Below are 14,602 nucleotides of genomic sequence, written 5' to 3'. Positions count from 1 at the left end.
TAGTTAAGCTATAAAACATTGACCTCCATCCAAAGCTGCTGTTGAGATTCTGTTCTATAATGTAATGATAATGAAATAAGGCTCTCCTTAGATTGATTTGTGTCTAAATCAATGAAACCAATTTCCCATTATCATCTCTAAAACTTGTAGTGTACTTTCCAGGTTTACTAACTTATATCTGCCTGTAGTATCTCTATAAGTGAGCTCTCAGTCTGTATAAAGTTGGTCAGAAATTATCCCAGATTAGCAAAAGAACGCATTCCATTTCTGTTTAGTCCCTGAAACGCTCTAATTAGATCAGCAGCACAAAGTGCTCCCAGCACAGGGGGAAAATTAAAATCATTAAATGAGCGGGAGTTCGCAGCATATTTAGGGCATTATTCTGTGTGCTGCATGACGTACTGCTGCAGCTGCAAATTGGCATAAATGACCAGCTTGAAGAATTGTTTATATTTATGAAACGTGACATGCAATCTCTCACAGCGTTTCCTTTTAATACCCTTTGTTGGAGGCAGCTGTGACTGTAGAGCCAAGTGGATTGGCATGTTGGGGTCAGAGGGTTGGATCAGGACACACTGGGTAATATAAACGCACCTCAGAGAGTGTCAAGGCAGTTTCAGCTCTGTTAGGTGATTGGAACGTGTGCTGATACATCAGTCTTGAACATTTAAAGGTGTCAGACAGTTATAAAATATGGCTATGCATCAGATTCACGATCTTCAAGCTGCACTGAAGAGGAATTACTTTTGAAAGGTTTTGCTCAGCGTTGGTCTAGTCATGCAAGGCAACAGCTATAATTCCTATTTAAAAATAAATATTGTATGAAAATTAATAATATTTGCTTAGTTTATATTGCATGTCTTTTTCACCAAGAAGGTTCATACAAATACTAATAAGATCAGGGCCTGATTAATATGTGTGTGGACTTTTACGATGTGGTCACATGTTGATTGGTCAGTTTGTATGTCTCAGTATTTGGTCACATGGTCAAGAAAGATACAAAATAGTTGGGAAACTTTACTCTGGTCTCTTTTCCAATACTGATCTTTTCCTGCTGTGCTCCTCTCTTGCTCTGGAGCAGGGGTCACCAACCCTGTTCCTGGAGAGCTACCTTCCTGCAGAATTCAGTCCCAACCCTGATCGAACACACCTGAACCAATTAATAGCACCTAAAGCAGCACTTGATAATTACAAACAGATAGGGCTGGGCGATTTAGCAAAAAAAAAAATCTAGGTTTTTTGTAAAGTTTGATCGATTCACGATTTCGATTTTGATTTTTTTTTTATTGTGTTACTAGTCTTCTCAAAACATTACAACAACATGACTGAAGTAACATTCTCTTAAAAAGTAACTTGAAAAACCATCTGGTTAAGCAACATTGTATTTTTGGCCATGTCATACAAAAATCGGTCAAGGTGTAAATAAATGTAAAACAAATTCACGAGTTAAATAGCGTTGCTGAAGATTTGAATAAGAAACATTTGTGTAAATATTGCACTTGCAGGAATACAGAGGTATTTTTGCAAGTTTTGCTAATGCTATTTTCATTTATTCCCCCTTTTAAATACTGATCATTTGATGAGCTTTGCTTCACTCTCTGTGTTATGCTGCCTGATCTGTCTGGTTTTCAACTAGGTCGGCTAAATGACGTCATGGGGGCGGGTACTTTCATTTTGACTGCTACAGTCCCTCACCTCTGCTCGTGTTCAAACCAAAAGATCAGCGCGGTTTTTCACATGGCAGGCTTTTACGTCCTTCATACATGTTGAGATCGAGTTTATCGACTTGATGAGGGAATGTCTTGACAATTCACACAGACGTGCAACAAGAAAATCCTACATGACTTCACGCTTTAACAGGCAGTCAAGCAGGTCGCACACTAGAAACGCCGCGACACGGCGCGCACATGATAGTTTAAAATATCACACACCAGACGCGCACATTCGCATGATATTTAACATGAAACTAATCAGATGGCGCTCTGTGGGCTGGCTGGAATGAGAACTGCTTCGTGAATCGTGGCTGGGCGGCGTCGGTGTGTGTACAGAAACCTGTTTAGAATTCTAAAATCCATGGCGTGGTGCTGTGCGGCACGTCACCGAGTGGCGCTTCTGGTGTGCTTCCTGCTTCATACAGAGAGTGAACCAAAACGCATTGGTGCCATTATAATGTATTAAATATATATATTTTTTAAAAATTGCGATTTCTCGATTTGATTCAAAATTAAATCTTCTTAAAACGTAAATTCGAATTAATCAAAAAATCTGAAAAATCGCCCAGCCCTACAAACAAGTGTGTTTGGTCAGGGTTGCAACTGAAATGTGCAGGAAGGTAGCTCTCCAGGAACAGGGTTGGTGACCCCTGCTCTGGAGTCTATCTTCTCTGAATCTACTGCTATCAGGCTCTCTTTGGGGCCTACACTGTAAAAAATGAGTTCCACACAATTCATTCATGTTGTCCCAACACAAATTGATTTAGTTAACTTAACACTTTTAACAAATTGATGTGGATTAAACATAAAAAAATTAAGTTGTCCCTATACAATCTCAAGAATTGTGTTGTTCCAGCTCATTTTAATTAAATAGTTTAAACAAGTAAAAAATATATATTTATATAACTTTCTGTTCTTTGTCTGTCTCTCCCTCTCACTCAGATAACTTTATTTTACATTTAAGCTGAGTACAATTAATATCATATGTTTTTATCATTTCATGTTTTATCATTTTATACAGTTAATTTGTAACTAATTTAGTTGTAATGACTATTGTCATTAAATTATTTAATTTTCAAGTATTTTTGAATTACTTTTGATTTAATATCAACACTTAATTGTTCCATATTGCAATACAATACAATCCAAAAATAGCAACACTCTCCCACATTTTTAGGTATTAATGCCCTTACTTACATTTTTGTAATAAGATTGTAGAATAGTTTGACTAGAAATGTAAAGTTTTTCACCATCATACTAATAATCTTTTAGTCATTTGGCAGAAATAGGTTGAACCGCTGTAATTAAATCCATTACAATAGTGCAATAGTTAATTATTAATTCAATATTAAATTACTAAGTATGTTCTCAATAGTGTTTTCTTTAAAAGTAACCAAGTTGCACTTTTTAAAAGATTGCAATATATTACTTTTAAAAATAAATTCCTGATGTTTTTTTGTAAGCCAGAGTAACTGAGTAACCCATTAAGTTACTTTCAAAAAAGAAACTGAAGAATATAATATATAACTTTTGAAAGAGTAAATTGCAGTAAAACACTGGTTTTCATGAATTTTCTATTCAGATATAACTCAAAGAAGGAAACCATATTTGGTCCCACTTTATATTAAGTGGCCTTAACTAATATGTACTTACACAGGAATTAATAGTTTGTTACAATGTACTTATTGTGTAAATACACGTATTTACTGTGTACTTATACTTGATTAAATACATGTATGTAATTACATTTATAATTAACTTTTGTAATTACATTTGTAAATACACTGTTGACCATCCCTTATACCTTAACCCACCCTTAAACCTACCAATGCCACCAAACCTGTCCATAACCAAACCTCTATCCGAACTCAAAATCACCACAAGTGTTCTCAAATACATTATAAACACACTAAGTACATTGTATTTATTTTTTGATCTAAGTACAAAGTAGTTAAGGACACTTAATATAAAGTGGGACCCCATATTTGAATTACAATTATACATAATTCATTTTTATATAAATAAATAATTTAATAAAGTTTTTAAATTATGTAAATAATGTATAATTAAACATTATACATTATCATGAAGCTTTTATCCAATGTGACTAAATATAAAGAGTAGACGTATAGAAACATTCAATCCAATTTGCTAATTTAGGTGTTCAAAATAATCCTTTATACAATTTATAACAAATTCTCTTAACAACAGTCAAACCTTTTTTATTGTTACCTTAACATTAGGCATTGTATGTTCTCATTCTTTATTAAACTTGGTTCATGATCATTTAGAAACAAACTATAGTTTATGTAATTAAATATGCATTAATTGATGTTAAATGTATAAATTAACATCAACCAAATTGTAAACACTTTATTTTAAAGTGTCCTTTTTACACATCTAATATGTTACACACCTTTATCTTAATTACACAGTAAGTTATTAATATAATGTTAATAAATATTAAACAAATACCTTTGTGCATAATTAAACTGTATCAAGTCACCGGTATATAAGTAATAATTCAAACGATATTCTTGTTTAATGTAAGTTTGCAAATCATCACATCATCACTTTGATTAACTTGACTTAATGTGTTATCAATTTATTTATTTGATGTATTTATTTTATAAATCAAGTTTATTGGGTGTTAAAAAGGTTTTAAATCCCAGTGAGGACGTCTCCAAACATGTGTCTCTTCGTTTTACAGCCACAGTTTATTTTTGTTACAGGGCCTTCTTAACGGTCCCTGTTTGTATGGACATGTAATATTAGGTGCAGCCCTGTGTTTTGTTCAGACATAATAGCTATTGGTCCTGAGTCTAGATGATTCTCAAATTGTGTCCAGTCAAATCAATTCAACATGAATGTGCTTTTTGAAGCCGAGGGCAGATCTGGTAAATGGACAGAGCCCTGCCAGGAGCCCAACGAGAGATGCATCAAACAGCCATGCATTATCCACACACTCCTGTTATGTAATCCACAGACTATAAGGAGCAAACACCAGCTCCGGACGAGTTCACCAGGTTGTGCCCTACTCAGATTTTTGACAAGAGATTGCCTTTTATATTTAGATGCTGTAATTGAATTGAAGTAGAGTTTATTTTTAGATCATTCATATTTATTTCATGACCATAATGTAAGAACACACTTCTCAGAATGATCTAATACGCCTAAATCTGCAAAATGGAGCAAAACAGCATTAAGCTGCTTACAACATGCAACATCATTAACTTTTTTTTAGTCTCAAAACTTGTGCCGGAAAAATGAAATGCCTCCTGCTGTGGAGGATTACCGGTTGTTGCAGAATTTCCAACTGACAGTCTTTCTAAGGAATCAACTGAAATTCAGATTTTTCCTAATTGCAGCTTGATAAGCAAATTAAAATAATAGATTAAACGTCAAAATTGTGAGGGAATGATACAGTAAGTAAGAATAGCTTACAGAATATTGCAGCAATTTAGAAAGGTGATGCATTTTGTGTGCAGATATAATTTTACATATAAAAGGTAGCAAATTAACTGAGTGCTGATAATTGCAAATAAATAATATAGTAGGATCAAAGTGTTACGAGGCAGTATAAGGTGTATTTTTACTCACCAATGAATCTATTAGTTCAGCACCACTGATAGCAGCTGATACCAGACACTTGTGAGATTATTTACACAGAAAGCTGTGGCAATAGCAGCATAACATTCATAACCTGTTTATTTCCATAACTCATTGACACACCTGCCTCCCAAATAATGACTTCAAACACCTGTAGTAGTTTTCAAAAACCTTTTTTTTCTGTCACCTGAGTTCAATGCAATGCAGGATTGATAGTTTTAAAATGTTTCAGACACAGTGGTTTCAATGTTTCAGTGATGCATTGCATTGATTAAAGTGTCAGAAAAGACATTTATGATGTTATAAAAGTTTTTTAAACATTTTGAATGCTCTATATATCAAAGAATTCCCAATATATGTATATATATATATATATATATATATATATATATATATATATATATATATATATATATATATATATATATATATATATATATATATATATATATATATATATATAATTATGCAACAGATTTGTTGTAAATGTGCTCACCCTGAGTTTTTTTAAAGGCATCAAGTTAAATAAAAAAATTATAATAAATTACATATGTACAATTACCTTAACAGATAAATGTGCATGCAGCTTATTTGTTCCTACAACCAATGTATAACTCAACTGAACAGTTTCACAACTGAACTGATTACAAAGAGACACCAACAGTTTAATTCCCATAATTAAATATTAAGTCACATTTTGCAATAAGGTTTTATTAATAATGGTATTTACTAACATGAATAAAGAATGTACTGTTAAGGATTTTTGTAAATTAGACAGTATTTAACTGTAAAATGAACTGTGTTTTACTGTAGAAAATTTATGCAGTATGTTACTGTATTTTAAAGTTGCATTGTAAAAGATTACAGTAAAGATATACATACAACTCTGTAAAAAATGTGCTGTAAATGTAAATACAGTACTTCTGTAATTGATTTACAGTAAGTTACTGGCAAACTGCTGTCAGTAAGTTACTGTAAATTCTACTGGAAAATGTTAATTAGTTTATTTGACAGACTGGCACAAATATGCAGACATCTCCATTTTCACGAGTTTCTGAGTTCTCTTAGCCTTCCGATCGAGTTCGCTCTTCCAAAGTAATCTGGAAATACTTCAGTGCTGCTAATACATTGTAAAAGGATGTCCTGCTTATTCAAATTACTTGATTAAACTAATTAAATTTAAACTCATCAGCAATGGATGATTATGTCATTAACAAGGAAAACAGTTTAATATAGTCTTCCCTGAAACTGTGATTTTTTTACTGTCATTTTATTTAGACTAGATTTTATTTTATTTAACAAACTAGTTAATTTTTTGGCACTCAAGCATATAGCGGACTTGTTTTGAAGCACTTCACCTCTGTTATTTGTTGTTCTTGTTTATCTAGTAGATAACAGATCATCAAAAAATACATTAAAGTTATATACAAATTATATACAAATTATACCAAACGATTCCTAGAGATGGGTTGCGGCTGGAAGGGCATCCGCTGCGTAAAAATATGCTGGATAAGTTGGCGGTTAATTCCGCTGTGGCAACCCTGGGTTAATAAAGGGACTAAGCCGACAAGAAAATTAATAAATGTATGAATACCAAACAAAATTTGCTTCAAAATTACAAATAATATTTTTGTTTGTGCCCGTCCACTACTCAACTCTGCGGTCTTGATTTGTTCTGCTCTGTAGAAAATGAGGATTTCATTAATGCTTGACTGTAATTGTTGTATCACAAACCTCTATCATTTGCTTTTTTTTACTTACAGCAAGTTCAGACAAATTTCAGAGTGTTTAATAAACAACCCTGTGCAGAACCCTGGGCAGAAAAATGTACATTTAGATTTAAAAGAAAATATATTTATATTAAAAAGAAATACACGTTTGATCCTACCAATGCCATAACAAATGCCCTTAAATAGTGTAGCCTAGTTATCAGCAAGCATCAAAGTTCACTGACATTGAAATACGATTTTAAAAAAAAAACATTGAAATTAATAAGATAAGAAATATTGTTATAGAAAAATTTGGGACTGCTTTGGGTTATAGCGATTGTCGTAGACATCACAGGATGACTGATCGCGAAGGAACATGTAGTCTGGCACATTTGTCACTCATGACAAGTCAAGATTTTGTCAAGACAAAATCATTTTAAAACTGACAATAAAAATTGTTTGATCTGACTGGGGCTTAAGGAATCAATTAACGAACACATTTTCCCCATTAACTAATGATAAAGAATAATAAATTGAATAAAATGAATAAAAACTGAAATACATGTATTGCTTTTTGTTTGTTTGTATTAGTAAATAGATGAACTACCACTATGGAACCTTATCTTCCAAACCTGTCTGCTAGACACTTAAATGGATTATTATGTAAAAATAATAATATAAATAAATAAACTATGATTATTTACTGTAGATAAAAAGCAAAAGTTTAAATGTTAAACCATGGTCAACAGAAAGCAAAAGACAAGGACAAAGAAGACAAAAACAAGTAGAAAAGACTTTTTACATTTTTAATCAAAGAACACTCACGCTTTATTTCAGTCTAGTAAGAAGCAGAAGTTTGTCAGCAGACAGTGTCTTGGTCTTCATTAATAGCATTAAGGTCTCTGGAGAGTCGTTTCTTGGGTCACGTCTACACAATGCCACTAGACCAGTAAGACACAATCACAGGCTGGAGTGAATGAATTGAGCACTTCTCGTTTTAAGAATGACGACAGAGCGATTCAGAGAGAGAGATTACTTTTCTTATCTCTAATGGCAGAGCCATGCTAGATTGGACAGTCAGGGAATACATTTGTTGAGAAAAAAAAAACAGATGACTGGAAAGTTTTAAGCTGTAAATTGGTTGAGTTCTTTTTTTTTTAGTGGAACAAGATTTTGCAAAGATGCAGTATTTCATCTTTATGAAATCTCAGGCTGATGTCACATTTCAAAACTAGAGAGTGGAGTAGAGCTGTGTTTAAGTGTTTTAAAAACAATTTCATATGGACAGATCATCAGATTCATTAGCCATGAATGAGATGTAAGCAATAAATGTTTCTCTACTGATTATGTGATTATGAGGTAGACCATATCAGCTGTTCACATGAAATATAAATAAGTATAATTACCTTTATTGAATTCCAAACCCATCCTGTATTATTCATTAATTATAATTATAATATATTTATTCATTTATCATTTTTGCTAGTTTGACACCCTTGGTGAAAAGCATCAAAGCAACTTTATAAAGCCCTAAAAAGTTTGATTATGATTTGCAGGCCTTATGGATGGAAAAAAAGCTATAGAATGGTTTGTTTTGTATGTTGTGTGAGTATATGAGCAATATGACATGAGTAGCAGTCTAAGTGGTCCACAGGCCGAGTGCCTTAGTGTTCCACCAGTGATGATATACAGCTATATCGCACTGCTATGAGTGGGAAATTGCATTTATACAACACTTCGACAGCATAATAGTATTTATAAGAGTTACTTTTTCTGTTTGTTTCTAATAAGTCTCGTATTTTCATTACTGCAGTTTAGTGCAGTAAAAAGAAAGAAAGAATAAAAGCCTGCATGTGTTTAGCGTTTTTCGCAAACACAACAGTAATCTGGTAGTGTTAGTTCTGCTTTGGCTTTTTAGGAGTTCATTTTTGTGATCCGCCAATTGCAACAGAGAAATACTAGGAAATCTCTCAAGACTGATGGCATTTCTTACCGTTCAGCCTTATAATCTTAAAATGTGAGCAAAATAACCTGTTTGTCATCACTTTAGACATTACGTTAGAGAATCATTCAAATACTAGCTCTAAAGCGAGGTTGGTGAAGTAGCAACGGTTTCTGCTGTTCTGACGTCAGCTGCAGATTTGTTTGAATGGTGAAAGAAAGTAGTTCCTCATACAAAAGGGTTTTTTGACTCTGTGTTTGATTTTCTTTTTTATATACATGATAATGCCATAGAACTGTTGTATAAATGTAATATCACAGTCGTAGCAGTGCGATGTGACTGTATTTTGTCACATCAAAATACAGGCCACTAACATGTTATTTACAAACCACAAAACAAATACAAAAGTTTTGTTTGCAGTCCATGGTTTGTTTGTTTGAAGGTGAAATAGAGTATTATAAAAACTTTATCTGTCAAGACAAAACCATGCTTGTTGGTTAAAACAGTAAAGAAATGAAAGCTTTAAAGATTGTAGATTTAGTGGCCTTTTGGAAAAAAAATTATCAGATAGAAGTATGGACTAATAGAAAGGACAGTTAGAAAAATAGACTACATTGGTTGTCTGTTGGCCGTCAAGTGGAGTTTTTCTTTAACCTGTTATCTAACAGGACCGTGGAGCAATAGGATGCAGTTTTTCCCAAGGGAGGCAGTGTTTAAATCCTCCAGAAATGGACTTCTCGGACTGGTCATACGTCTCTGTCACTTAGATAACAGCCGACCACTGATGACAGCCACACTATCACTCACATGACTACTGTGATACAAAACTCCATCAGACACACAAAAAACACATACTGACCCTCCATACGTCTGTTGTCATGTGTGGTTTTAGGCAGTGTTTAATTTTGCTGTGTGTCGTTGACGCTCAGTGTAAACATATCAATCTTTTAGCATATACATCTATGAGCCTTTAGTCACCGTAGGACCAATAATTTTTGGAATATGTAAATGTTCTGTCCTGACACAAGTCATTGTTGATTTCACTGTTGTAGGGGAAAGACTCTAGGGCTGCAGATAAGACCGTTGCCATGGTCCTGAAGGAGATTCCCAATAAGGCGTCCTCTGAAGGCAAACCCCTCCTCACGGTGACAAACAAGGTGGGCAGAACGACTGCAGCGGCGTGACAGAGGACATGCTGATGAGAACCAATGGCAAGGCTTTGACCATCACATGTCTGAGCTCTATCTTTTAGCCTAAAGATAGAACTAAAGAACAACAGAAAGAATCTGTGTGTCTTTGCTGTCATAAATGTCTGACTGACATCACAACAGCTCACACAGGCTTTTTCCATTTCATTCAGAGCAGTGTAAAATTGAGCTTTTAACACTGGGTGAGGGTTGTCACAGGCAATACAATGGGGACAAAAGAAATGGCTGCTTTAGGCACACACATGGATTTAAGCCATAGCTCTGTGTTTAGTAATGGAGCAGAATTTTACACAACAGATACCATATTAGAAGCAAAACATATTTTTCTCAGGTTTATGAATTTAGCATTATTTTGCATTTATTTTCAATAAATATATAACAGTATAAGATCGGTTTACCAATGATTAATGCCATTAACTACTGGTTAAAAAATGAGCACTGTTAAATGTAAAATTTTAGTATTGCATTTTGTAATGTTTTCATGTGTAAATTCACTTCACTTTTACTTCATTTAGTGTTTTAAATGGTTCTAAATGTTCTTTATTGAAAATGCCCTCTGTTTTATCTTATAAAATGCAAGATAACACTTTATTTTGTTGGTCCATTTGAATATTAGTAGATTTGTCTGCTTAATATCTGTTGATACTGCTCCTACAACAGACGTTTAATTGACTATAAGAACCCTAACCCTAACCCCAATCTAACAGTCTACTTTTAATCCTATGAGAAATAGTTGGCATGTAGATGCAATGCAACCTAAATTCAACATACAGACAATCAAAATAAAGTGTAAAATTCAATAAGTTATGTTTATTTATAATTATTCATATTTATAATAATTTATTGAACAAAATATTTAAAAATATCACAAAATGCCATTTAATAAACCTTTAATAATTTTAATGCACAAACAAGGTAGAAACAACAATATCTTAAAATTAATAAGGTGATTTTACAATTAAACACATACTCAAATGATACATGCAACAAAAATACAGTACATTATATTATTTCATAAATTAATCAATTAATCTATACAATCAATCAGTACAATCAATTTACAACTTGCATTAATTCATGTATATAGTCATGGCTTTACAGGAGCTCATCTTGTTTGTGTGGATTGTTCTTTTTTTTAAGTCTCTGTGTTGTATTGAAAAGTTTAAACACTTGCTGAACTATTTTAAATGACAGATGCTTCAATATGTTAGATTTGTAATCAGTCAAATCAATAGATCTATGACTCGAAGCCAACTCCTCTCTTTTGTTTTGTCTAAAATAACGGGAAGGTTAGTTCATTTTCAATACTTACCCCTTTACCACAACCTGTAGGTTCTTCAGTCTTAATAAACAACTAATGGACTGAAGTTGATTTACTGGCAATGTTTATTTGGATGTCATTCAGTTTATGTTAGGATATTTATGGATATTAGAATATCTATTAAAAGCCTGAAAAGGTTCTGTTGAGAAATTAACACTTCAGTCTCTTTGTCCCTAAACAATTTAATACTGTGGAAGTTTAAACACCTGCCATCACTTCAGGATAATTGCAGAACTTAACAGATAAACTCTTCGACTGAGGAGACAGACTGTATAATAACCCAGGAATACTACTGTATGGTGACATAGAAATTATTAATTTTTTTTAATTTATAAAAAAAAAGCTTATGGCCCCAATATACTTAAAACTAAACTTAAGAAAAGTGTGAGACCACAGTTTTGTTTCAGGATTTACTGAAAATATAAGAGATGCTGAAATGTTCAGTTTGACCATTATGACCACTCAAGGTAGTAATAAAAAAACAATGTTAAGAATTAAATATACAAACATTTATAAAAAGTTAGGGTACTATAGTTAAGGTTATAGTAAAGTGGTCAAAGCGACTGCCTCTGTAGTTAGTTTTACATTGCCAGAATCTTTACAATTTATTTTTTCAAACTAAATAAAGCTATGTATGTTCATACTGTTATTTATAACACTAATAAGTGCCTCACATGAGGCTATACCTCCCTCCATAACTGTGCCCCCTAAGACTAGCTAAACTGCTTCCAGGTTCCCTTGACAACAATATCTTAGAGTTACCGTGAGTAGGGAACCACACGTGACACAATTAGTTCAAGTTTTCCATGACATAATTCAGGATTTGCCCTCCGGCTACAAAACAAAGACATAAGTAAGGGAACAAATTGCCTGTGTTGTGATAAAAATAGCTGAGAACAACTGAGGGAAAAATCCTTTTTTATAAGAGTATTGATAAGAAATTCCTGAGAATTTGTTTTCCCTTACATTACCAATGAGTGAGTTTTCTCCTTTGCAATAACTGTAAAATTCAGAGTCTTTGGAAGAGGTAATCGGCTTTACAGGGCTAAATGTAGTTGCTATAAATGACAGAAAGTATAACAGCGAGATGGGACATCAGAAGCACAATGATTCTCAGAATAGTACATTATGCACTACATGAATAATCAAATCATAATTAAAGCCAAACTGTGTGGCCTTGATGTTCAAGTCTTGGCTGAATATGACTCTGCAATATTTATTGTTTGAGTTTATAGAGAGCCTCATAACTATATATCATGCTGTCAGACAGTGTATTCCATTAATAATGCTTTTATGTTGTATCTTCTGAGGGACAATTGTAAATGCATGGTTTCTTTCAAATGGCAAAAGAACATAAAAAGAATGACTGCAAAGCAAACCTAACGCGTTCACAATTTTAATGCAAACGAGAGTTCAAAATGTACGCAGAAATATTGCAAGATAACAATGTTTGAATTAAATAACAGCAAAGCACTCAAAAGACAAATTCATTTCTATTGACTTCGATTATTCATTAGCTATGTTTCCATCCAAAAATGCGAATAAACTTTATGAGCAAAACTGGATTATCGCATAAAAGTTGTGCGAATGAAGCAGCGTTTCCATCCAACGAGTCAAAGTGAACAAAATCGTCACTTCCTGATTAACTGGCGCCAAATATCAACAGTAAAAACTGCATTTGCTGCAGTAGGAGAAGCTGGATCTATCTTTTCTAACTGAATGCGCCTCAGAAGACAATCCTGACAAGCAGTAAGCGCGCAGTGGCGTTTGAAGGTGTCAGACGCGGAGCACAGGCGCTCTTGATTCTGGAGGTCATTAATAATATAATAACACTAATACTGAAATGGTAAGGCGTTTTATAATGACCAAAACAACATTTCAGATGTTTTACAATGTGCTCAGCCTGACGTTTTGTCCATTCACACACATTTTAAGCATCACATGATCTCTTTTAACAAAATCACATGACCTTTTTTAATGCGCATGCTGGAGTTTGTGCGGTAAAAGTGTTTCCATCGCAGTTTATGCACATCTTTTCTTATCGAATAAAAAGTTTATCCTACCCAGTTAGGTGCATAAGTTTTTTATGCGCATTTTCAAAATTTATGCGCATCATGGGCGTTTCCATCAACTGTTTTTTTATGCGCATTTGCAAAATGCGCATAAAATAGGTGGATGGAAACATAGCTATTGACTATTTCTGTGAGTTAAGTTTTTGCCAGTAGGTGGTGACAATGAGAATCATACATTCTGTAAATACAACATCACTATTGTGTGTTGCTCACACAATGATAACAGCAGTTAATGACAGCTGTTAATTCTGCAGTCTTTGGTCCTAATTAACATTAAAGTTCTGATTAGCATTAAGATTCCTCTGTATGTTTATGTCTGAATCCAATAACATGTTTTCTTGATTTATGTACACACTTATTCAATAAATGTTAAACATTATTTGATTACATAAATTGGGACACATATACATTTGCCGTTATATTATATATTTTAACCACATGAATTCTGACAAAACTTCTGATCCATATGTCACACTTTTACTGGAAACACTTAAGCAGATTCTCAGTCGTCCTCTGATAAGTTTAAATATACTGAACCTTTGCGAGTCTAGTGTACCAGTCCACCTGAAAACAAGTCTGATCAAATAAAAAAATACTATGTCTACATCCACGTCCTACTGATTGCCTACATGTTTTGCTAACAGATCATTAAGGATATTAATGTGTCGTTGGTGTAAACTTTTAAAGACGTTTGTGAAAGCAAGATGCACGGTTGTGTGCCAGTCTCACTTTTATTCTGTGGACATTTTACACCCCTAAACATAATGTGACACAAAACATAAGGAGATTGGTTGGTTAACCTGTCAGTTAGTCTTGACCATTCAAAGTGACCAAATTTCTCAGACCTTTTGTCTTTCAGTCTGAGGTATGGCTACATGAGACTACCTTCTACATTACTTTTGAAGAAATGCTCATTGAGAACTACAAGTGTACAAAGCAGTGGGCAGCCATTGCTGTGGTGTCGGTGAGCAATTGGGGGGACAGGTGTCTCAGTCATGGTATTAAGGGTGGAAAAAGTGCTGGTTGTTC

General features: G+C 33.6%; 1 protein-coding gene across 23 annotated transcripts in view; it reads left to right on the top strand.

Annotated features, from left to right (window-relative positions):
• pex5la (peroxisomal biogenesis factor 5-like a) overlaps positions 1 to 14,602 on the top strand; it is a 139,255-nt gene that overhangs the window by 54,190 nt on the left and 70,463 nt on the right. For 17 of the 23 annotated variants that reach the window (XR_015493749.1, XR_015493751.1, XR_015493748.1 and 14 more), the window contains one exon: positions 10,025 to 10,129. The exons of the other annotated variants lie outside the window; for them this stretch is intronic. Coding sequence is in view for 10 of the 17 variants with exons in the window: in XM_087257354.1 (XP_087113480.1) it covers positions 10,025 to 10,129 (105 nt within the window). In the remaining 7 variants the exon portion in view is untranslated. The remainder of the gene's footprint in view (positions 1 to 10,024; positions 10,130 to 14,602) is intronic. 23 annotated transcript variants of the gene reach the window in all.

The sequence above is a fragment of the Danio rerio genome, chromosome 6, assembly GCF_052040795.2.
Source record: "Danio rerio strain M-AB ecotype USA chromosome 6, GRCz13ab, whole genome shotgun sequence".
Taxonomy (NCBI): domain Eukaryota; kingdom Metazoa; phylum Chordata; class Actinopteri; order Cypriniformes; family Danionidae; genus Danio; species Danio rerio.
This window is presented reverse-complemented; position numbering and strand designations above follow the sequence as displayed.